Raw genomic sequence first — 25,791 nt, 5'->3', positions numbered from 1 at the left:
AGCTAGTTAAGGAGCCCACCCTCCTTGCTAAATTGGTAGTGGAACAAAGCCTGTGCCCATGGAAAAGGACGGTTCAACGAGAAAAAACAGGATTGGGCCCAGACAAGCAGGCAGGCAACAAATAAAAAAAATCAAAAACAGGTTAAAAACCCTAAGGGCATAGTGGCAGGAAAGGAGTAAGTGCAAATATGGGGAATAGTCGGGGATGGGTGGCGGGTGAGCTCCCTACCACCTGCGCTCCAGGCCATCCGGTGGAGCGCGGGTCCGCCTTTCTATCTGGCTGTGTCCCTTTCTACCCTCCATCCCTCTCTGCCAGAGAACTGGCACAATGTGGAGGACAGGGTGGTGGAGCATGGATGGGACTGCTCTGGTGCCTTTCCCTGTTGGGGTGGAGGCTGGTGCTTAATCCATGCTCTATCACCAGCTCAACCCCCTGAGCCCAGCCCTGGATTCCCTGGCCTACTTTCAGAGGTTAACTCTGGAGTTCTTTTGGCCAGGACAGCACTGGGTCTCTGCAGGGAGTCTGAGCCTTCCCCTGGAGGAGTGGGGATAGGGCCTGCTCTGCCTCCGCAATCAGGTCCATGTCCTCTGCCTCCAGGTTCTGCAGAGACTCCTTTATGGTGCAGGTAGTCCAGTGTGGCATGCATTGGCACGCATCTTCCTCCACTGCCTCTGAGGGCTCCAATACGACTGGCAGCTCTTTTACCTCCATCCAAGGGGTTTTCCGCAGGATCTGCTAGTCTTCTACCAGGGACTCCGCTGGACCTGGAAGTTGGGCTCAGCAAATAGGTCCGAGGCAGCTGCCGAGTGGGAAGATCTCCTCGTGTAGCCTCTGCTACATAACCCTGAGCTCAGTGTGCAGGTGGCAGAGTATCCCTCTGTGTGTCGGAGGTTGGTCCTAGCAGGTACCACCAGGATCAGAGACCTCCTAGATTATGACCAGAGGGCCTGTGTGGATTCCCTGGTGCTTGGCTGGCGCATAAGGTTCTCCACTCCTCACACCCCTCAGCGCATACTCCTGGAGATGAGGGCAGCCTTATCACCTGCCTCTTAGGCCTTCCTTGAGTGGGTACTGCAGGAGGATGCCCCCGCCCATCCCTCACCCCTGGCCCTCTGGATTTTGTCATTGGGCCCTTGCCCTGTGAGCTCCCCCAGCCCCTCTATCTGTACACACTTGTGCTCCACACCTTTTATTTCCTCACCCTCGTGTCCTGTCCTGCCACGAAGTAGAGGGACCTCTTACCATGTGTGAAGGGTGAGGAGCCCTGATGGGCCAGCCTGAATTCCACCTTGGTCCCGCACCGCACCCCCCAGAGATATTACCTGGTGGGTCCTTCATGGAGCCAGGAGCACAGGGGTTTACTTGGCATGGTTCCCCCCCATCCCTGATACCTGCCCCTCCTGTGGCGTGAGGGAGACCCTGGTGCACATCCATCTTGAATACACCAGGCTGCAGCCTCTTTTCTGGCTCCTTCAGAACTGTCTTCTTAGGTTCTGGCTGCACTTTCCCCCACACCTCCTGATTTAGGCATACCCCATCTGTGTCCCTGTGAAGTCACAAGACCTCCTTGTCAGCCTCCTCCTGGCACTGGCCAAGGTGGCCATCTCCCTACCAGGAGGAGAATGCTGGATGGGAAGGTGCTCTGAAACTCTGGGGCCCATTTCCACTTCTTCCTTTGATCAGGTATCCAGGCAAAGTTCCTCTGGGCCATGTCTGCTGGCTACCTGAATGCTTTCGAGGAGGAGTGGACGTTGTGTTGAGTTCTCTGCTCAGTGTTCCCCTCTGGATCCATGCTTTCAACCCTATGACCTCAGTCCCATCCCTGTTGTTCATTATTTGTCTCCCAAAACTATTTGGGATCTGGGTCCAGTAGCTTCTCCCCTTAGGCTGGGGGGAGGGGCCTTTATCTGTGAGCGGGCTTGTGCCCATCCATCCCCAGATTCCCATTAGGTATTTACTCCATGCACTCTATCACACTTCTCCTTAAGTAACTTAGATGCTGTTGCATGCCTCCTCTCATCTTGGCCTGAATGTTGAAGGTTAGCAATATCAACACCACTATATAAGAGAAGGGACAGGTGCAGGCTGGGGATAATTGTCTGCCTGTCTGTCTGTCTACAAACATATGTGGAACGTGTGTCCATCTAAGCACCTCCCAATAATTAAAAACTACTAACAATGTATTTCTCTCTTTCTTTCCGGGAGTAGGAGAAGTAATTTGATTAGATCATTGGACAGTTATTTTGGTTTTTTTATTTTTGTTATAGTGTTTGTGTGTGATAAGAATTAATCAAGGGAAAGCTAAGTCAAAGAGATGAGTTTTTCATTTTGGTTTGACTGCTGAGAGCTGTGTCACACTTCTCTCTGTGGGCAATGGCCTCCACAGACTTGGTCCATTTCCTATGAAAGATTGGTCTCCTGCATGTTGTGTCCTAGCTGATTAGGAGCTACTGAAATGAATCACACAGACACTATATAGTTTTAAAGTATGATTGCACAGATCACTGATTTAATCCTGCAGCTCAGAGAATAGAGCATGCAGCTTCTCTATTTGTAGCTAACTGAATTTACTAGTCAGAACCAAATCCTGGAGTGGACTCAGTTGACCCAGCTGCTATACTCGGTTCTCTGAAAGACCAGCAGCAATCACAGAATGGATTTTCCATAAACAATACTTCCCTCCTTTCTCCCCAAAACTTTAAATTAGACAATAGTTATTACATTCACCTATTTGAAATTCTTCCAACTTATAAATAAAACACAAAAAGCATAAAATAAATGAAGCAATGTCAAAAGTTGGATGATAAATTAACACGTCTGCAGAAACAAAGCCATTTATGTTATATAGTCCTTCAAATGCACTGGAGTTTGATGGCTACTACTTTTTGAGTAATCATGATTACTTTGTTGAGTAGTGTCACTTCGGGTGCTCTACTGTAGATGTGTTTGCATTCTTACACCTCTGATCAGAAATTTTAGATAGCCGTGCCCATTCGGCCCACACACGTGCTTTCCCTGTCTCATGCCTTACATCAAGGCTATATAGCATCATACGGGCAAATTGCCCTCAGTTCCTTTCAGCCACACTTGTCCTGAGATGGTGCAATTAGCAGGCCGAATCAAATATCAGTTTGCTTTGTATTTTTATAGTTGATGATAGAGTTTCTATTCTTTGTCTCTAAGTAGAGTTTCCATTTTTTCCATTCCCGATTTTCTTCTTTTTTCTCAATTTTTTTTCTTTTAATTTCTTACACCTTTCTTTTTCTCCCTAACAATGCTGACACTTTTTTCCTCCCCCTTACTGGGGAATACCCCCTGTCAAGGATTATGCCTGGCTGCCCTGGGTTCAAACACTGCCTCTCCTGCAGAGAGGCAATATCAATCAGCGATGGGCACTTGCTCTATATGTGGTGCCTTGGAGAGGCTCACATTCCGCAGAAGTGCACCTTCTGTCAAAAATTGAAGGTCAGGACAAGGAAGAGCTGCAAGCAAAAAAATTAACTCTTAATGGTGGAGAGTTCCCTTAGACCAGCCTCTGATCCAGATCCTGGGTCTCCTTCTGAACTATGGTCAACCCAGAGACCAGCAACTTCCAAGGAAGGGGTGCCTAAGAGAAAATCTACTGACTCCCCTCAGAAGGCTTCTAAGAAAAGGGCTACAGGACCCTCATATGAAGGCTTGTTTGGCCAATGGAGCTCCCTGACAAGATCGGCCACTTCCTCACTGATGGTATTGGCAGCACTGCAGCATGGCATTCATAAGACTCATGGTTCCTCGGGTGTAGGTACCATCACAAAGACAAAAGACCCATGTGGCACTGGATCAAAAGAGAGAGAGACCGTGCCACCTCTACAAAACTGGCACCAGCACACACAGACCTCAGCCTACTCCACCAACTCCCTCGAAACCAATGAGCCTGCAGTGGCAAAACCTAGGACTACTGACCATCACTGCAGTACCAGAGAAGTTTCATTTCTCCAGGATCTACAAGCAACTGAGATGCCAGAATCTCTGCTACTCGGTATCGGCTCTCCGATTCCAACTATATTCCAATCCCTGGGATCTCACTCTGCACTGGGACACTCACCACCAGCTTCCCCGTCAGCCCCTCTGTCTCCAGAGAAGAGGCAGACAGTGAGGAGGATGACAATCTCTCCTTACCTCATACCACAGCTCACCTAAGCAACATCTGGGATCATCCAAAGTGCACCCAAATTTGGTGTTTCAACCCACCTGGTGAGGACACCCATGGATGCCACCATCCATGCCGTTTTCTCTGCTCCAGTAGATATACTGGGATCCCTGGGCAGCTTACAGTCATCATCTATCTAGGGCAGTGTTGGGCAACCTGCGGCCCGCAGGCTGCATCCGGCCCATCATGGTAATCCACTGGTGGGCCGCCAGACAGTGTGTTTACGTTTGCACGTCCGCCCGCAACTTCCAGTGGCCGCAGTTCGCCGTTCCCGGCCAATGGGAGCTACGGGAAGCAGTGCGGGCTGCAGGGATGTGCTGGCTGCTGCTTCCTGCAACTCCCATTGGCCAGGAAATGCACTCGACAGTACTTGACTACATATTCGGTCACCGGGGGACCCTAACAATAGACTTGTTTACTACTTATCTGAACAAGAAATGCCCCCATTATTGCTCCAGAACCAGACTGGGGAAACAGTCTCTAGGAGACGCTTTCCTCCTCCAATAGAACAGAGAGCTTTGGTATGCGTTTCCTCCATTCCCTCTTCTCGTTTCACATAAGCCACCAAACAGTCAACAGGTGATAAGACCTTTTGGTCAACATTGACCTGGGCTGAATAGGTGATCCAGAATTGACAAATTTACAACATGGTTGAAATATGGTCTTACCCATAAAAGTTAAAAGTCAGGGTTGGTTCTTATTGTTGGGGTAAAGTCAGCAAGCTTGTATTGCCATTATGCCTTCTGAATTGTAGTTTTTTTTCTTCTTAAACAGAGATCTTCAGTTTCTAGAGCTAACAATCCTATGCCGTTTGTAATGAAATAAATCTTAAAAACTGGAAAATATTATAAAAAGTAGTAATACACTGAGCTGTGTAAATACTGTTGAAAATATCCAGTCCAAATATTTAGTACCTTAATGATTTCCATATTTGGTACCCAGACCTCATTTTACCAGAGCATATTTGAAATACTTATAACTAGGATATTATGTATATTATGGGGGTGGGTGAATTAGGGAATAGAGAAGAGGGTGAGGTCAGATTTGTAATGCAACAGTTGCATGACATGATGCTATCAAAAGTGACCTTAGAATTTAAAAAAATCCTGACAGCTACTTAAAATACATAAAAGTTCTGTGACTATATATAAAAGCTTTGAAGGGACTGAAAAATACTATAATGCCAAAATTACCTACCTTGTCTTCTTTTTATATTTTCCAGCACTTGTAGTTCTTATGCAAGCTCAAGAATTGTAGTGTTGATCTGTCAATAGGTCAGTGATGTACAACAACAATAATGGTAATGTGCTAGGGTTATACTTAGTGTTTGAGACCTTTAGTTTCTGAAAGACATCACAAAAAGCAGCATCTGTCAAGAGTAATGAGGGGTGTAAACAGGAGCAGAGTGACTGGAAATATGCATCTGTTGAAAAAGACAATAATCTAAACACAAATGACCTTCACTTTCAGAATTTTTATAGGAGACTTCAATTTTATGTTGCAAGAGCCTACTGTATATCATCTGTTTTGACAGTTTACTGAATTCCAAGTGTAGATGGTTTCAGGAAACATCACCCTTCAAATATAATATTATTAAGTAGATAGCATGTTCTATGATTTCCGAGGTATTGGAAATTGGCTTGTTTATTGAAACTTTAAAACCTTGATAATCTGAAGTAGTTTTAAAAGATAGAAGCAACTGAGCTAGCATACAACACTTCCTGTATAATAGATAGATGTTATTGTGACAAAGTGGGAATTATCTGCAATATTTTTATGACTCATATGTGGGTCTCAGTTTCCCCTATATTATACATGGCATCCACGTAAGGGGAAAGGCAGTGAAGGATGATGTGCTCTCAGGGTAGGCTAAGAGACATAGGTATGAATGTCACCAGGCTGTCGGAGCCCAAAGGAGTAATTGAAAGAGACTGGCTGAGGCTGACCCCATACCACTGGAGAAACTAGGACAATGGCAAATCCAATCACCAGGACATTGACACCTAGAAACCAATGACCGAGAGGGAGATGTATTTCCTCTTAGTACAGAACTTGAGGAAAGACCCCAGTTCGAGAACAAAGGACTAGGAAGGTGTGAGGTGGTGGATATAAGACGTAGCTGCTGGAAGGAGTCTGGGCTCTTATCTGGAAACTGACCAAGGAGGTCAGACTGAGAGAGGCATAGAGCTTGAACAATAGGGTTCATTACAGCTTTGTTGGGCTGTGGGCTAACCAGAATGGTGTATGCTTTAACTAAGGTTTCCAGATGTCCAGTTTTCGACTGGAATGTCCAGTCAAAAAGGGATCCTGGTGGCTCCAGTCAGCACCGCTCACCGGGCCGTTAAAACTCCGGTCGGCAGCGCAGGGGGCTATGGCAGGCTCACTGGCTGCCATGGCTCCGCGCAGCTCCCGGAAGCAGCGGCATTTCCCCCTACAACTCTTACGCATAGGAGCAACCAGGGGGCTTTGCACACTGCCCCTGCCCAAAGCGCTGGCTCTGCAGCTCCCATTGGCCGGGAACCATGGTCAATGGGAGCTGTGGGGGCGGTGCCTGTGGATGGGGCAGCGTGCAGAGCCGCCTGTCTGTGCCTCTGCGTAGGAGCTGGAGGGGGGACATGCCGCTGGTTTCGGGAGCTGCCTGAGGTAAGCACTGCCTGAAGCCTGCACCCCTGGTCCCCTCCTGCACCCCAACCCCCTGCCCCAGCCATTATCCCATTCCCACCCTCTGAAACCCTCAGTTCCAGCCCAGAGCAGCCTCCCACACCCCAATCCCCTCATCCCCAGCCCCCGTGAACCACAACCCCCTGCCTCAGCCCAGAGCCCCCTCCTTCAACCCAAGCCCCTCATCCCTGGACCCACCCCACAGCCCGCACCCCCAGTCGGAACCCTTACCTCCTCCCGCATCCCAACCCACTGCCTCAGCCCGGAGCCCCCTTCCACACCCTGAATTTCTCATTTCTGGCCCTACCCTTGAGCCTGCACCCCCAGCCGGAGCCCTCACCCTCTCCCACACCCCAACCCGTTGCCCCAGCCCGGTGAAAATGAGTGAGTGAGTGAGGGTGGGGAGAGCGAGCAACAAGAGGAAGGGGAGATGGATGAGTGGGGGTGGGGCCTTGGAGAAGGGGCGGGGCTTCAGGAGAGGGGTGGGGCAGAGGAAGGGCTAGGGTGTTTGATTTTGTGCGAGTAGAAAGCTGGCAACCCTAGCTTCAACCTTCATTTCTCTGTGCTAACCTAAGGACTTCCTATGTTGTGTTCCAGTTGACTAATAAATCCTACTGTTTTGACAACGCTGTTTGAGTGTCACTGAATACTTGATGAGGTGCATTAATCACTGAAGAGTATACAAGTCTCTCTCAGGAGTCTGTCTCAGTTGGAATAACTGAGCAGAGCTCACCATGTGAAGCAGGAATGCTGAAGCCCTGAGGTTCAGTCAAGGAGGCAGTGAGGCTGCAAGGCTTACCCTGGAGGAAGACCTTTGGGGGTCACTCACTGAAGGGGTTCCTCCTTGAAATTGTTCCAAAGCTTAAGGCATAGCACTGATTTGAGGGTCTATGATAGTTACATAGTTAGATTTTTAGGGCCAGATCCTCAGGTGGCATAAATCACTATGGTTCTGTTGATTTTGGTAAGGGTGATTTACACTAGTCGAGGATCTGGCCTTTAATCCTTTATAGAAGGAAACTCACATTGACATCCAAGAAATTGTTCCCGATGGTGAAAATGGTCTTGGGCAGTTAGACACCCAGTAAAAATAAAAGGAAACACATTTTAATGTTTTCTTTATTTTTTCAAGTGAAATGCAAAGAAATAAAAAATTGCAACAAACAAGATGTTTAAATGAATACAATCATTATTACTGACACAATGTCAGAGATGCAAATATACATCTCTGTTGCTTTCTGCTTTTAACTTCTTCTTTCTTTTTTCATTTTTTTTCCATTTTGTCACAGAAATAGGCCAGTGCCTGACCATAAAATAAGAGTACAACAGTTATAAGTGTACTCGAAAACTATAGTTCCTAGTAGTTGTATTCTGTATGAACTATGGAACAAATTAATAACACATAAAAGGAAATGCTTTCTTATGCAACACATGGTTTATATGTGGAACTCATTATTGTAAGATAATATTGAGGATGATGTCTTTAGCAAGATTTTAAAAACAGTGAACATTTGTGTAAATAATAGGAACACCAATTACATTAGAATAAAAATATTTAAGGGATATTTCCTTTCAGAACTGGTCTACTACTGGGTTTCTTGAACCTTTTCTTAAGGCATATGATACTGTCTGCTCTTAGACACAAGATACTAGATCTAAATGGATCACTGATCTGGTCCCATATGGCATTCCAGTTTATTATAGAGCACTTCTGAACTTTATTTAACTATTTTTCCTTATGATATATATGTGTACACACACAGAGAGAGAGAGAGAGAGAGAGAGATCCTGGCCTCTGGTTCCTTCCCCTTTGTGCTACTTTTCACAGAATTTCCAGGGATTCCCCAAATAGCATAAAGAGCAGAGCAAAAAAACCCTGTATATCTTACTGACTCAATTCAGATTCGGCTCTCTGAATTAAAGCAGTTAATAATAGACATTCTAGATATTCATTTCTTTAATATTTATTAACCGCTGGCAGTGTGTTTCATGCTATACAAATCAGGGCAAATCACAACCCAGGTCCCAAAGGACTTATAATGTAGGGCCAGCATCTTGAGACATGCATAACTTTGACTGGATGAGTAGTTCCATTGACCATAAGATCTACAATTAGATACAATGCACTGTAGTGCAATTCTAAACTATTGTTTTTAACAGTGTCATCCTATATGAGCATAGCAACAAATTTAGTCAATGGAACTGGGCACTTAGGCCTTGTCTACACTGGCAAGTTACTGTGCAGTAAAGCAGCTTTTTGAGGTGTAACTCCTGAGGTGCACACACTCAGGGCCATCCTTAGGCATTTGCAGCATACGCAGCTGCGTAGGGCACCATGAAATTTGGGGCACCAAATTGCCCCAAATGTCTTGGGTGCCCTAGGCAGCTGCATGCTGCATATGCGGCAGCCCCAGCCCCAGCGACCAGCCCTATCCCTCGGCTGGCAATCCCTGCAAGGGGCAGGGCCGTCCCTATGGGGGTGTGGGGCCCTGGACAACTCCCTCTGCCCTGCCTCTTACCCTTCCCCCCTGCTCCGCCCCCGGCTTGCCCCCATTCTACCTCTTCCCCCAGCGACCTCGCACTCACCGGCAACGGCGGGAAGCGGAGCAACCCGGACCCAGCCCGCTCTACTCCACCAGCTCCCAGCCGCGGTGCTCCACTTCCCGCCGCCAGTGAGTGTGGGGAAAGGATTGCCCCCTGCACGCAGCCCCAGCCCGTTCTGCTTCCCTTGCCCTGGCCCCAGTCATGTCACTCGGGTTGGGGAAAGGACCGCCCCCGGCTCTCACCAGCAGTGGGAAGCGGAACACCGCGGCTGGCAGCTGGTGGAGTAGAGCAGGCTAGGGCCGGGCTGCTCTGCTTCCTGCCACTACCGGTGAGTGGGGGATCCCTTTCCCCAACCCCCTCCCCCGAGCGACACGGCTGGGGCTGGGGCGAGGGAAGCGGAGTGGCTCCCCGCTAAATCCCTTGGGCCACTCTGGGCCTGTGGGGCCCCCCAAAAGTGGCCCCACACAGCTCCTGCCTCCCAGGCCATGGGTGGGGAGGCCTGGGGCCCCAGACAGTCCCCCCACGGGTGGACTGTGTAGGGCATCCAAATGGCTAGGGACGGCCCTGCACACACTGCCAACCCACTTAGTGTGCAGAAACTCCTCAGTTGCAGCATTGCAAAAAAAACCACCTCGACGAGAGTTGTAAGCCTTAAAGCGCAGAGGCTCCTGCACTGTATTGGCAGTGTAAACATATTACAGCGCAGAAAGCAATCAGTTGGCCTCTGGAAGTGTCCCATAATCCCTCAAATAGCTGCTCTGCTCATTGTTTTGAACTTGGCTGTTCTGGAGATATGCGTCTCTCCCCTTTCAAAGCACCATTTCTGACAGCCCTTGCATGCTGTGCTGATCTGCCCGGGACACAAAGCAAACATTAATGTGGAATGCTCCGGCTGTTGAACACAGAGGCAGGCATGTGAGAGAGAGAGGGAGAGAGGGCTGGGGCTGATGTTGGGGTTTCTCCCTCCCCCTGCCCAGGGCCGGCTCCAGGTTTTCTGCCGCCCCAAGCGGCGGAAAAAAAAAAAAAGCTGATTGGTGGCACTTCAGCGGCAGCTCAATCGCGCCGCTCCATTCTTTGGCAGCAGTTCGGTGGCGGATCCTTCACTCCCTCTCTTCCTCTTCGGTGGCACTTCGGCGGCAGCTCAAAGAGGAAGAGAGGGACCCGCCGCCGAATTCCTGCCGAAGACCCGGACGGGCCGCCCCAATAGCGGAATGAGTGACGCCCCTTTGTATTGGCCGCCCCAAGCACCTGCTTCCTTAGCTGGTGCCTGGAGCCGGCCCTGCCCCTGCCTCAGGACTGGTTGCTTCCTGCTGCTGTCTGAACTTACAAGACAGTATGTTGACATGCTCGCTGTCTCCCAAAACACACTGTCTCATTCCCGCCCTCTATACACACACACACTCCCTGTCACACACTCTGCTCTCCCCCACACTTCAGTTGAAAAGCAGCTGGCAATGTAGTAGGATGCCCATGGAACAATGGGATTGGGAAACCTGCATCATGTGACACTGTGTCTGCCCCATGAGGCATTTCAAACCCTTCCCAAAGCACCCTGCGGCCAGTTGCACAGTGGGAATGCGACCACAATGTACTGATGTGTTTGCCGTTGCAAGAGCTGCTAATGTGAATGCGCTCCAGCGTCACAAGGAGCACAGTGTGGACATGCAACCGTGGTTTAATTCCAGATCTTTAATAAAAGTGGTATAACTTGTTGCGCAGAAACTTGCCCGTGTAGACATACCTTTAGTTAAAGTTAAGCACATGCATAAGTCTCTGCAGGATAAAATTCCTTATGAGAAGACACAAACCAAAGTAATTAATAATTAATAAATAATAATAAATAATTTCCTTACATTCAGAAAATCTATTTGAAATAATATTTCAGCAGAATAGATCCAAAACTTTCTGGTAGATTAAATCAGAGTTTGTGTTACTAAGGTTAGTTCTGGATTTTGACTCCTCCCTTAAATCAACATTATTTAAAATCCTGCTATTCAAGAGGCATGTGTTTCTGATGTGTTAAATAAAATCTGAGTTGATTGGAGTACAAGATTCTGGCCCTACAACATTTTGAATCATACAAGAGGAGGAGGAGTGACTTTGTTTTAAATGATCTAGTTGAAAGATCTCAGATCTGCCTAAATTATGCTATATATCTAAGTATACTCCTGTATATTTGTATTAATTTTATTGTACAGTAGTTAAAAATAAAGTAAAAAATATATACTGGACATTTTCTGAATTTTTTTCAACATTTTTTGTAAAGAAATAGAAAAATCTCCACAAATTTATCTTCTATTTCCTTCAATTTATTACTTTACCGGTACATAAATAGAAAATATGACTAAATTGCAAGTTAATAAAGAAGTGGTTAAAAAATGCAAGCAATACCGTAGACCTGCACATTTCAATTAGATGTTAGTCTGTTTGTTTTATTTTAACAGCAATCACATGTGGACATCCTGGGAACCCAGCTCATGGAGTGACTAATGGAAGTGAGTTCAATTTGAATGATGTTGTAAACTTTACCTGCGGCACTGGGTATTTACTTCAAGGTGCCGCTCGAGCACAGTGCCGGAGCAATGGACAGTGGAGCAGCCCTTTACCTACCTGCCGAGGTAAGAAATATTTCCATTCAGCATTTCCTGTCTAAGGACTTACTCCAAATAAGATCCTTTCCGCTGAATTCATATGTCTACACTACAGGATTAATCCGAATTTATATAATTCGAATTTAGGAAACCGATTTTATAAATTCGAATGTATTCGGCCACACTAGGCACCATTAATTCGGTGGTGTGCGTCCAAGCTACCGTAGTAGCATCGATTTCCAGAGCGTTGCATTGTGGGTAGCCAATAACATCTAATTGCCAATAACATCGAATTGCGGCCACACTAACCTTAATTCGGATTAACAATACCGATTTTGATGCTACTCCTCTCGTCGAGGAGGAGTACAGAAATCGAATTAAAGGGCTCTTTAATTCGAATTAAATGGCTTCGTTGTGTGGACGGGTCAAGCGTTAATTCGAATTAAAGCAGCTAAATCCGAATTAAAGTTGTAGTGTAGACCAGGATCAAGTTCTAAACCCTGAACTTTTAGGGCTTGAGACTCCTCTGCACCTGAGCTCTGCTTTGATACACTGAAAAAGGAAGGTGGTCAGGGAAGCAATGGTGGCTTCCTGATTCTCAGATATCCAGCCCCACTTGTCATTAAGGCTCCATTATGCCACTGATCTAAGTCCTAAACAGAGAGAATTCTCCTGAGGCAATATGACTGCTTCTAGCAATATAAAGTGTACTTAGCACTACGTAGGTGGTGCAACGTGAACGTGAATCCAGCCCTAAATTTTGTATTCATAGTAATAAACCATCGTAAACAACCTAGGTGATTTTAGGTGCACTACACTAATGTTTTTGTAAGGAAAAAAATTTACATTACTCTTATTAAAAGGTATAGGTCTGCAGATAAATCTTCATGCATGAAAATGAAAATATACTATATTATTTCCCTAAGACTTATCCATGCTCTAGTAGTATTTGAAAGATTCCTCCAACTCGGGGGCTGTCCCAAGACTGTGGAATAAATTTTCCCATGAACTAATAATCATTGCAAACCTCAACTCCTTCTGCTCTAAATGCAAGGCACATTTCTTTGACCGTGTGTGTGTGTGTGTGTGTGTGTGTGTATGTTAGTTAGAGAAGACAAGGTCAAAGAAATGTGCTTTGCCCCTCTGCCATGTACATTGGCCAAACCGGACAGTCTATACGCAAAAGAATTAATGGACACAAATCTGACATCAGGAATCATAACACTCAAAAACCAGTAGGAGAACACTTTAACCTGTCTGGTCATTCAATGACAGACCTGCGGGTGGCAATTTTGCAACAGAAAAGCTTCAAAAACAGACTCCAACGAGAAACTGCTGAGCTGGAATTGATATGCAAACTAGATACAATCAATTTAGGCTTGAATAGGGACTGGGAATGGCTGAGCCATTACAAACATTGAATCTATCTCCCCTTGTAAGTATTCTCACACTTCTTATCAAACTGTCTGTACTGGGCTATCTTGATTATCACTTCAAAAAAAATTTCTCTTACTTAATTGGCCTCTCAGAGTTGGTAAGACAACTCCCACGTTTTCATGCTCTCTGTATGTGTATATATATCTCCTCAATATATGTTCCATTCTATGCATCCGAAGAAGTGGGCTGTAGCCCACGAAAGCTTATGCTCAAATAAATTTGTTAGTCTCTAAGGTGCCACAAGTACTCCTGTTCTTTTTGTCATCTTTATAGTGCTGAAACTCATGGCACACACTGTTTTCTTTTTACCTTGTGTCTGAGCACAAAAGTTTTGGGGAGACTAAAAAGGGGAATACAAAGTCTGTGATAAAGTCAAGTGCAGTTATTGCTGGTTTCATTATCTCCACTTGTAGAGGTATATTAAAATCATATATTTATTACAATGATTGTTGCTAAGAATGATAATTAACTGCGGTGATTAGATCATCATATTATTCCAGAGCTGGCAGATGCAATTTCAAGCTCAGTGTGTGAGGAATTAGACTCTTAGCTCGCTATAGAGGGGTAGCAATTCCCCCAGTCACTACTCTCAAAATATATTGAAGTGAGTTAACTAGCATGGCAACATAATTATTGGGACTGAGCTATAGCAATTAGCAAAGAGATTCCTATTTAGGATCAAATGGTGTTTACTTTCTTATATATTGTAATGAATCATTAAATTGTAATCAACACACTAAGAAATATTTTCCCACCTCTCTCACTGAGGGAAAGAAGGACCTTCTAAATAATATTTTCTTTGTCAAATCGCAATTTTAAGGAAGATTTTATACATATAATAAGTGCAATGCTAGTTTATGTGGCTTGATTGCTACCAGTATATACTCTGTGGTTTTCAGGTATTCCTCCCCTTGCAATTTCCATAAGCTGAATTGCTCAGATTTTTTTAAAAATAAACAAACAAACACATGGAAGTTAAATGCAAGAAATTGACATTAATGAGAAATGGACTTTGAGGATAAGAAAGCGTAGAAATCAAGTACATAAGTCAGAAAATTCCAAATGTTAGGTTGATCTGACATTATCTCAGTCGTGGTTCACATGTCTATTACTGTTTTCCTTTTTAAATGTGTTACATGACTGAAGTTGAATCCACATGGGGGTAGCTATATTATTTATAGTTTTTGTATTAGTTTATATGGTTTGAAATCTTGCACAAGTGCCTAGGGTGTCCATAAAGGATGGTAATTATGGCCGCAACTCCTGCCAACATCCACGCTCTTTGGGATCCCAATTTGATAAAGCAAACCATTCATTACCAGGGTGCAAGGGCTGCATTTCTGTCTGGTCTTTATGCTGGCTTTATGTGTAACAGTGGGCTTTCATTGTATTTCCCCTTGTTCTCACTCTACTTCAAACCTGTATCAAGCACAGACAATGGGGTATCTTGAAGTTATTTTTTTTTTCTATGTACCATCCAAATATATGTAGGGAACTCCTTGGGGCTGGGAGTATACTCGGCGGACTGGAATGTTCAAAGATTTGAGCAGCCAGCCGCTAAACTCTTATGAGCTTTTGATTTTTCAGAGGCTTATAATTTGGCCAAGTCAGAATGAGTTTTCACAGGGAGAGCAAAAGGCATCTCCCTTAATCCAGAGCTACTGCCCTGCCAAATTTAATGTCTATGTTCCAAAGCATGACAATACTAAAAGAGTTGGATTTTTTTTAACTTTGGCAAACATACTTGTGTTCCCTAACTTAATTTTGGAAATGGGAGAACTATTTATGCTGAAATTGTCACATAATAATATTAATTAGCCTGAGAGAGCAAGCATGGAATTACAGCCAAAACAGCTAAAATTTTGCAGAGTTATAAACAATTAAAATAGTTGCATATACTGGAAAGTGTTAAGAAAACATAACTACTGGAGTTGCTGCTACCTTTGCCTACAGAAAAACATACCCAATATCTACTTTAGTGGGGGGGGGGGGGGAGCTTTGAGGCCCTGATATAAGAAAGAATTCTAATTGAGGATAATACTTAAGTATGTGCTCAAATCTCATTGAAATCAATGGGACTTAAGAATTTGCTTAAGGTTGAAAACCCATGTAAGTGCTGTACAGAATAAAGTTAGATTAAAGCATGAATTTAAGTGCTTTTGTAAAAGAGGGGTCTTACTATATTTTATGTATTGTTTTGCACTGGTGTGTCAACTCAGCTGAGAGAGTTAATTAGATTCTATTTCTTCTTGTCCATCATCAACAGTATCATTGACTACATTTCATTAAAGGCACTGATATTGCACGGATGCCACAGACTTTGTGTGCAGAATCATTTCTAAAGGTGGCAATGTTCAAGAAGAAAGTAACCAAGCTTGATTTTCAGATCCTAGGTTGAGTTCGCAAGGCTGGTAGTTAGGGGGAAAAAAAGACTTTTCTTGGCAAACTGAACATCATAGATACAGAAACAGAGACACAGTCAACATAGCAACATGTTATCATTTAAAAAAAAAATCTCTTTACAGAGTAGACCACACTTTAAAAAGAGCTACATCATGCTGTTGGCCATTTCTATTGGTCTAAAGCAGTGGTTCCCAAACTTGTTCCGCCGCTTGTGCAGGGAAAGCCCCTGGCAGGCCGGGCCGGTTTGTTTACCTGCTGCGTCCCCAGGTTCGGCCGATCGCAGCTCCCAGTGGCCGTGGTTCGCTGCTCCAGGCCAATGGGAGCTGCTGGAAGCGGCGGCCAGCACATCCCTCGGCCCGCGCCACTTCCTGCAGCTCCGATTGGCCAAACCTGCGGACGCGGCAGGTACACAAACCGGTCCGGCTCGCCAGGGGCTTTCCCTGCACAAGCGACAGAACAAGTTTGGGAACCACTGGTCTAAATAATCCTTTGGTTTTAGTTAGATGTGTTCCCTAAAATGTAATAACCACTATTTTGTCAGGAGTCATACCTGAGAAAATAATTAGTTTGAACAGAAAGGAAATATTTGATGCGGATTTGGTTTAAGATTATTGTTGTATTGATTTGGGGTGTAATGCTGCTAAAGTAGTTTAAAACCATGAGTTCTGTTCCAGATATTTGCTATATGAAGCTATAATCTATTTGTTGGGGCTGTAAGAAACAGCATTTCAATTACATTGTATTTTATAATAATAAAATCTGGAAAACTTTTGACTTGAGAACTGGTATTGTTTCATAATTGTACTCTGCTTCTTTATTATTTTAGTTTTCTATAAGTAATATTTGATATTGTGGTAATATATCAGTATTCATATATCTGCTCTCCAATTATTAAAACTACACCCTGAGAAATATTCTGATGTTATTATTTATAAATATATAATTTACAATAATCAAACCTAACTTTTTAAGGCGGAATAGTTGAGAGTGAGAATTAAGTACTTCCAGTGTTTCTGTAACTCAAAACTATGCTATGATGAACATAAGTAGTGTATCTATTTGTTTCTATATACAACAGAACTGATTATCTCCTGCAGAGTCATTATTTCATAATCTAGAATAAGGAGCTTTCTGGCATCCTCCTGAGAATCATTTTTGTCACTTAAATGACTACAATATACTATTTCCTTTTATTTCTTGTAGTGTTTGTTCTTCCAAGAGGAATAATTTTTTATTCATTGAAGAGTATTTATTTTTCTACTGTGTTTATCTCATTGGTGTGTATTATGCATTTTCATTTGGAAAACAGTTTTATCCACTGTACAACAATAACTAGGGCCCCAATCCTGCAAACAGTAACGTATATGCTTAACTTCTCACATGTTATCCTGTTGAAGCCAGTGAGATTATTTACGGTATGTTAATTTAAATACATGTGTTGTGGCCTTAAAATCTATGTCTCTATGAATTTGCTAGGAAAGACATGAAACACCAAAAAATGTTTGTATGCTGCCTTAGCATCAAGTGTATGGAACCACAATGACCAGAGAGCATTTGATACCTGCTTAAAGGAGCAGCAAGAGAGACATATTGTATGTTTGAGCCCCACTACTTTGTGTAACCCTGCTGTGCTCCAGCAAGACTCCTGTGTTTATACTGGTAAAAATACACCTGTATAATTATAGCAATATAACTGAGTACACTAGACAGCACCTTTGCTCTTGGTTACGTCAATACCACCTCCCCCGCTTCATTGTGTGATTATGGGTATAATTGAGAGCAGTACTTGGTCCAATAAGGCTATGAGTTATACCTCAATATGTGCTTGTTTTTTGTGAGTTTTCTATCTGAACCTTATAATTATTTTAGCATAATTATTGTAGTAATTTTGTTTGTTTATATTTCTTTAATAATTTGGATTGAGGGGTCCAATCTTAGATGAAGGCAGTTTCAGGTTCTTTTGGGCAGAAGACATGAAATAAAATATCTTCCTGAATTATGCCACTTATGAAGGGGAAAAGAAGAGAGAAAGATAGACTAAAAGATCTCATTTTTCACAATTTGCACTCTATACAATATGTATATAGATAGATAGATAGATAAAATGACCTCTTTTAGCACAACTAGTGAAACCATGTGTTTTGAACGGATCCCTGTAATTGTCACTTTACACCCTGCATCTAAATATACTTGGGAAAAAATCATGCCAAAGCATTATATTTGTTTTTTAAAATGTTCTGCATTTTGAATTTTTATTTTGTTGGAAGTTCCAAAGATTGTTTCATATTTTATTCAAAATATTTTCAACCAAAATTTGTAGAAATTAAGTTGAAAATATTTTTACTAGAGTACTTGTATAAATCCACTCCATCCATACTATATAAAGCACCTTTCATCCAGATACATTCAGAATTTATTCAGAGGAAACAGGGCCTCCTCCTGAACACCTATTCATATAACATGTTCCTTTTCCCTATAAGTCTCCTATTTGAGTAATGGAGGGGGACAATTAGCTATAGTAAAATATGACTTTTTTAGTGAAATTGTGAATAGGGAAGAGAAACCGTCCAGTCTCTAGAGTATCCTAGTACAAAAGGATTAATGATGCTAGCAGACCTGTACCCTTTAATTCAACAGAGATTTTACATGAACCATTCTTCCAAATCTCACTCTAGTTCACTTGCATCAGTAATGAACTTTTGGCTTCATTCATTGCAATTGTGCATGCCATAACTACAAAATAGACAGCAATGCTTTTGCTATTGTAGAAGAAAAGGTTATTTGATTTCAATTTGCAACAGGATTATTTGTCATGCTCAGTAAACATTTGCAAATACAGCTAGACAATTTACAGTATTTCTGTTGCCATGATAGATCATTGCGACCTATTTTGTCAGTAATCCTTTAACTAAAAAGTTCCTAGCAGGCCTTTTCACTAAAGGAAGAACCCATTTACTTGACAAACAAAAAACATACTGTAAACAAAATATTACTGTAACTCCTGTTTTACCCCATTATGTCTAGAATCTGTTTACATAAAAACATCTAATTACTTGACATTTTATATCCAAATATGACCTGAGGACTACTAGGCTGTTTCTACATTAGCCTTTCCTAACATTGCTACCACCAGCTCTACTGGTGGTAAAAATGGTGAAAGCACTGGTATATGCAGGGGTTTCTGGTAGTTGCCAGTGATTTAAACAAAATGGGTGAAATCCTGGCCCCATTGAACTGAATAGGAATTTTGCTATTGATGTCAACGGGGCCCGTATTTCATCCTTTGTCTTCTAACTTTCTTAGATGACATCTACACAGCGTGATGTTTAAAACATCTGTGTCTTTCTAGACTAATGCTTCTACCATTGCTTTCATGGGAGGAGCTTAAGTGATGGTAGTGTTGGTGTGAAATTTTGGGAAAAAAATCTTGTTATAGTCAATTGCAATTCTTGTTATATTGAGTTATTATTTCATGTGCCTAAATAAATATTTATCCTAAAGTCCTTATTTGGTTGTTTTTCACCTCAATGGCACATGGTCTGAAAAGCCCTTTGAATAGTCGCAGGTGGTATGAGTTAGTGGTTGAAACCTTAAGCTAGAAGTACCTTAGGTACCAATGTGATGGACATGCTTTTTTTAAAACAAAAACAGATGCCCAACATGCATTTATTCACAGTAAGCTGTTGCTTATAATGCTTGTAAAAATATGTCCTGACTGGAATGAAATTCACTCATATCAGCACGATGATCATCTCACATACATTTATATAATAGATACAATTTTGTTTTATACAATGTGCACTGGAGAAAGAGCAGAGTTAATAACTTAGAGTAGAACATAAACAAAAGCTTAAATCACATTATGTTTTTGTGGAAATCTACAAATTCTTTGATAGCTGGCAGACTTGCTCCCAATCGTGTCATACTTTGAGAGCATATTGTCCTCCTTCCTTTCATACAGGACTGAGAAAACTGGTTTAAATAAGGATGCTATAGACTAAGGCCTTGTATTCGGGGGGAAATTTATCATTTATACTGGTCTAATTAGATGGGTACAATTATACCGGTATGAACACACATACTCATAGACTTTAAGGCCAGAAGGGACCATCATGACCAACTAGTCTAACCTCGTGCACATTTCAGACCACAGAATCTCGCCCACCCATTCCAGTAATCGATCTATAACCTCTGGCTGAGTTACAGAATTCCTCAACTCATGATTTGAAGACTTCAGGTTACAGAGAATCCACTATTTACTCTGCCTAGGTTAGACCTGGAAGTGACTCATGCTGCAGAGGAAGGCGAAAAAATACCCAGGGTCTCTGCAAATCTGACATGGGGAAAAATTCCTTCCCCGGGAAGGAATACGGTAGTCAATTGGACCCTGAGATTTGGGCAAGACCACCAGCCAGACACCTGGGAAAGAATTCTCTGTTGTAACCATTTAGTGTCCCCTCACCAGCCATTGGGGATATTTGCTACTAGCAGTCACAGATCAGCTACATGCCATTGTAGGCAATTACATAACACCATTCCCTCTCCATAAACGTATTAAGTTCAGTCTTGAAGCCAGTTAGGTTTTTTGCTCCCACTGCTCCCATTGGAAGTTTGTTCCAGAACTTCACTCCTCTGATGGTTAGAAACCTCTGTCTAATTTCGAGCCTAAACTTACTGATGGCCAGTTTATATCCATTTGTTCTTGTGTAAAGATTGGCACATAATTTAAATAACTCCTCTCTCTCCCTGATGTATTTATAGAGAGCAATCCTATGCCTCCTCAGCCTTCGTTTGGTTAGGCTAAACAAGCCAAGCTCTTTGAGTCTTCTCTCAAAAGGTAGGTTTTCCATTCCTCTGATTATCCTAGTAGTCCTTCTCTGCACTTGTTCCAGTTTGAGTTCATCTTTCTTAAATGCAGGAGATGAGAATTGCACACAGTAATCCAGTTGAGGTCTTATCAGTGATTTGTATGATGGTACTAGCACTTCCCTGTCTCTACTGGAAATATATCACCTGATGCCTCCTAGGATTGCACTAGCCTTTGTCATGGCCGCATCACATTGGTGGCTCATCGTCATCCTTTGATCATCCAGGTCTTTCTTCTCCTCTGTTGCTTCCAACTGACATGTCCCCAGCTTATAGCAAAAAATTATTGTTGTTAGTCCCTAAGTGCACGACCTTCCCCTTTGCACTATTAAATTTCATCCCATTTCTATTACTCGAGTTTTCAAGGTTGTCAAGTTCTTCTCGTATGATATTCCGGTCCTCCTCTGTATTGGCAATACCTCCCAACTTTGTGTCATCAAGAAATTTTATTAGCATACTCACACTTTTCGTACCAAGGTCATTAATAAACACGTTTAATAATATTGGTCCCAAAACCGATTCCTGAAGAACACCACTAGTAACCTCTATCCAGCCTTACAGTTCACCTTTCAGTATGACCTGTTGTAATCTCCTCTTTCAATTCTCTTGGTTAGAATTCAAAAATGTACCATGATACACCTCATAGAAACATTTTCACATGCATCCCTGTCACCTACTAGCCCCACCCCCCATTTATTTTAGTATGGTGGAAATTTCCATTGACATGACACTTTTTCAGGAAATGCTGCATTTTGTTCATAATTCAAATGAATATTTGACACAGCTCTAACAATAATATATACCACAGTATTGTTAATTTTTAAAAACAAAAAATTAGTTTTAGGCACTGATCCTTCAAAAATATATACACATGCGTGTATTCACGTAAGTATTCCCATTTACTTTAGTGGGGGTATTCATGTGAGTGAGTACAGTCAAGAATGTGTTAAGACCTTGTCTATATGGGGCTATTTTGCAACGGTATAGCTACAGCTAAGTTACTGAGTTAATTTAAGCCACATATTTGTAAACCACATTTTACATCTATGCAGTGTGTCTACATTAGAGGTTTGCACTAGTATAGCTACATCAGTGTAATTACAATAGTGCAAATTTACCTAGTTTAGATAGATAAGCACTAAGTGTAGGATCAGGGCCTTAGATCTTAACTAATAGATAATGGGTATTGGACACACATTATTGCCTTTATTAAATAGATGAGTAATTTTTATGGTTCACCGGTCTCTGATTTTTGTTCAATTGAAGTCAGTCATGTTTCAAGAATAAAATTAGTTCCCTGTGGTTTTCATTTGAAAGAATGGGGAAAAATATAAAATCAGTTTTTCATTAATACTAAAGGAAAACTCTCATCTATTTAAGACATAGACAAAACCAGGTTATGTGTTAACCTTTCCTTGTTTGTTTCAGTTCATTTGCAATTTACCATTTTGTGACTTTACAATGAACTCCGCCAACATACTTTACTCTGGCATCATTATATAGTGTTTTCATAGGCAGTGTCTCGATATTTTCATCAGAGTAAAGCTCAGAGTAGGGTTCTACCCAGCGATCCATCTGCTTGGTGTGGTCGTTGATTGTTTCCCCTGTTGTTGATTTCAATGGGGCTGTCTTCTTTGAAGTTGGAGCCAAGGCTTTCTGGATCCCATCATACATGTTTCTGATGTTGCCAGCATCAGCTGCTACATGGATGCTTTCACATAAGTGCAGCCAATAGTCACTGGCACAGCATCAAGAAATTTCTTGTACCTTGGTTCTTGCCACTCTTGATGCTTGTAAGGTTTTTTCATTTGGGTCTCTCTTGTAGTTGGTTTGGGCTGTGTGTTTGGCCCCTATGACTGGTGTCAACACACTGGAATATGCGTCAAACCATTCATTAGTCATTAGAGCTAAGATGTGAAAAAAATATCTAAGTTATATCTGTTCTTTTACTGCTGTGACTTTTCTTGGTTAACTATGGCACTGAAGTTAATACAAGGACATCCTTTTACTTTCAATCTGTGTCTTGTCTTTGGTTTAAGTCTGATGTTGCTGCATACCAGAGAGTGGTCTGTGTCGCAATCAGCACTTTGATAACTGTGAGTAATAAGTAGGATGTTAAGGTTGGCACGCCTTGTGATGATAAGATCCAGTTGGTGCCAGTGGCCAGATCTGGGATGTCTCCCAGACACTTTATGTTGCAACTTTGTCTGGAAGATTGAGTTTGTTAGAACAAAATTCTAGCAGTCTCTGACCATTTCCATTCATCTTTCCAGTTCTGTGTTGACCAAGACAGTTGGTCCAGGCTTCATGATGAGCTCCCACCCTTGCATTAAAATCCCTTAGCCGGAAAACATATTCATGTTTCAGAATCTTACTGATGGTGGTGTTCAACTGGTTGTAGATCTGGTCCTTGATGTCAGAAGATGAGGAGAGTGTTGGGGCATACACACTCACAAAATTGACTGGGCCCTCAGATGTGAACAACCATAGTTCCAAAATTCTCTCTGATCTATTTGCAGGTGGCTTAATCATCCCCAGAAGTGAGTTTTTGTGTTTCTGCTGCTCTTTTCCCCTGCCAGAAAAATGTATATTCTTTTTCTCTGAGAGATCCACTCAATGCTAGCCATGTTTCTTGGAGGGACGTGATATCCACATTTTTTCGTTTCAGCTTGTCATTAATCACGTCAGTTTAACGAGCATCATTGAGCTGGTGAAGGTCCTCAGATAATCCAGTTGTCATGGTGTGACCATTCCAGCACCCTATTTTTAAGGGTGTTTTCTTTCATTTACATGATTTGCCTGGTGCATTGGTTACGGTCCACTTGTCAAGTTATAAAAGTCTAAGCTCCAAGCACCCATTGAAGCAGGGAGACTGTGGGGGGACAACACCCTATTGTCTGGGGGCTGCCCAGTGTTATGAAGGCAGTGGTTGTCCAGTGAGATACGATGATCTCTCCCACTATTGGAGACAGCTTTTGGTGTTCAACTTTACGCAAATGAGTAAGTGCTTAGAACCGGTGACTGCTGCCTCCTGGATTGTGTCAATGCTCGAGGCGAAGCTGGAGTACTTCTCCAGGGCACAAGCCTGGGCAGATGATATGGAGGCCCTGAGTTGCCCATGCTTCAGGACCCCCCCTCTCAGCATCACTGGTAAAATCCAGAGGAGAGGAAGAACCAATACATCTAGTACTCAATCTGCTGCAGGAGTTGCCGGAAAGATACTAAAATATTCGTACCGGACTGCCTTTGGGGCTCCACTCCAGATTTCCTATCTGAGTTTACTCTCATAGCCTTACATTCTTCCAAATTCACCCAGAAGGCAGTGGGGCTTTTCTGGATATGCACAAATGGGAAGATCACACTCAAGACCGCAGCCCTAGGAAAAAAGAGCTTAACAAATGTCTCCGGAGTTATGAGAGGAAGCAGTCCAGTTTAGCAGAGGAGAAAGGAGCTCTCAGAAGGAAGAGCCCAAAGGGTCTAAAGATCACCTTTAAATGTGACACCCATGATCTCTCGAGACTAAAGGATGCCTACTACTACTACTAAGGTAGTGTCTCCTAGAATTTGCCTTACACTTAGAGAGTGAAACCTCTGCCTTGATTCACCATGAGTGACAACTCAAATGTGTGTTTAAAATCAGAATTTTGTTAGTGATTGATAATAATGCAGTGTTTTTCAAACAAAAAGGTATTTTTTTTAATGCTGTTTGGACAGACATCTTTTTTTTTTTTTAAGTTTAACCATATATTCCTGTCTAGTAAAAATAAAAAAAGAACAGGAAATGAAATACTGGGAATGATGTACTTTTTAATGAGCTTTCAACTTTTTAACAGAAAACTGCCTAAAGGACTCTGACACAGTCTTTTCACTTCTTTGTCCTCATGGGTTTGAATCTACTCAGAGTGAGGTTCCAAAATCGTCAGGGCAGACTTAACCATTCTTCTGCCTTTCTCAACAAACTAAATTGAGAGTGCCAGAACTCATTTCCCATGTAATCTTTGACAGCTGTCATTGCGAGAAAGCAATCTCTTTCTACTCTCTTGCCTTGATTTACACCTGGGTCTCCAGGGTGAAGGGCAATCAGGGAATCTTCTGGTTTAGTTCTATGTGCCAACTAGCTCAAATTCGTTCCTAAAGCATCCCTTACCGCAGTCCTTGTTAGTCACACTAAATTCATATATATCTTTTTAAAAACATAGGTTCATTTAAATGACACTGAAGGGTAAGTTTTACAATACTTTTCCATTGTACAGGATATCCTTTTTTGCATAAACTTTTGATAAGAATTCATGCATGATGCAGCAATTTTGTTGCACAGACCTCATGCATAAATTATATATTCAGCAAGTATCCTGCATTTTACACATCACTGAGTTGGCTAGACAGATGCTGCTGATATAAGCATGAGAACACTATATCACACAGACAAATTGATTCTTTGGGAATTTAATATATCCTTTGAATATGCCATGTTTCCAGTCTTCCCAGAGAATTAAGTGTTTCTATTCTCCCTACTCTGTTTCAGAGATAATTCAGTTAAAATTGCTTTTGAATAGCTGTAGGGTAACATATCATCTTGAAACAATAGTCTTTCTGCTTAATTTCCTATTATTGGCTTGGCAGGAGATAGCTTGGCAGGAATAGCTGTTAACCCAAAGCTCAAACTTCAGAAAATTTATTTTATTATATTTTTGCAATCTGAATTGTGTTGAAAATGAAATAGAAAGCATGTAGTTATAACAAATGGTTACTGCAGCAACAGATCCAGTACAAGAGTTGAGCAAACAGTTAGTCATGGAAGAGTTTTGAGACAAAATTTGCCTTTGTCAGCTCACAAAACTTTCAAGAAATTGTAGCAATTTTCAAAATGTTTCAATATTTTTTTTTATTCTTTGGATGATTATGGATAATGGTGAAGCCCCTTTCAGTAAAGAGGAGGAGAGCCATAGACAAGGTAAACAATTCTTCTGGAGTTTAGAGTATTAGGAGTAAGATGGACAATCATGTTATCTGGATTGTAAACCTGGTGCTGACGCTGATTTACTGTGTTATTGTATGAAATTATTCTTCTAATTACCTTGAACCTAAATTCACCT

General features: G+C 42.4%; 1 protein-coding gene across 1 annotated transcript in view; it reads left to right on the top strand.

Annotated features, from left to right (window-relative positions):
• Positions 1-25,791, top strand: part of CSMD1 (CUB and Sushi multiple domains 1) — a 1,638,713-nt gene that overhangs the window by 1,535,818 nt on the left and 77,104 nt on the right. The window contains exon 54 of the mRNA XM_065401391.1: positions 11,843-12,016. Within this exon, the coding sequence (XP_065257463.1) occupies positions 11,843-12,016 (174 nt within the window). The remainder of the gene's footprint in view (positions 1-11,842; positions 12,017-25,791) is intronic.

Source organism: Emys orbicularis, chromosome 3, assembly GCF_028017835.1.
Source record: "Emys orbicularis isolate rEmyOrb1 chromosome 3, rEmyOrb1.hap1, whole genome shotgun sequence".
NCBI lineage: Eukaryota > Metazoa > Chordata > Testudines > Emydidae > Emys > Emys orbicularis.
The sequence above is the reverse complement of the archived record's forward strand: the minus strand, read 5'-3'. Positions and strand labels throughout refer to the sequence as shown.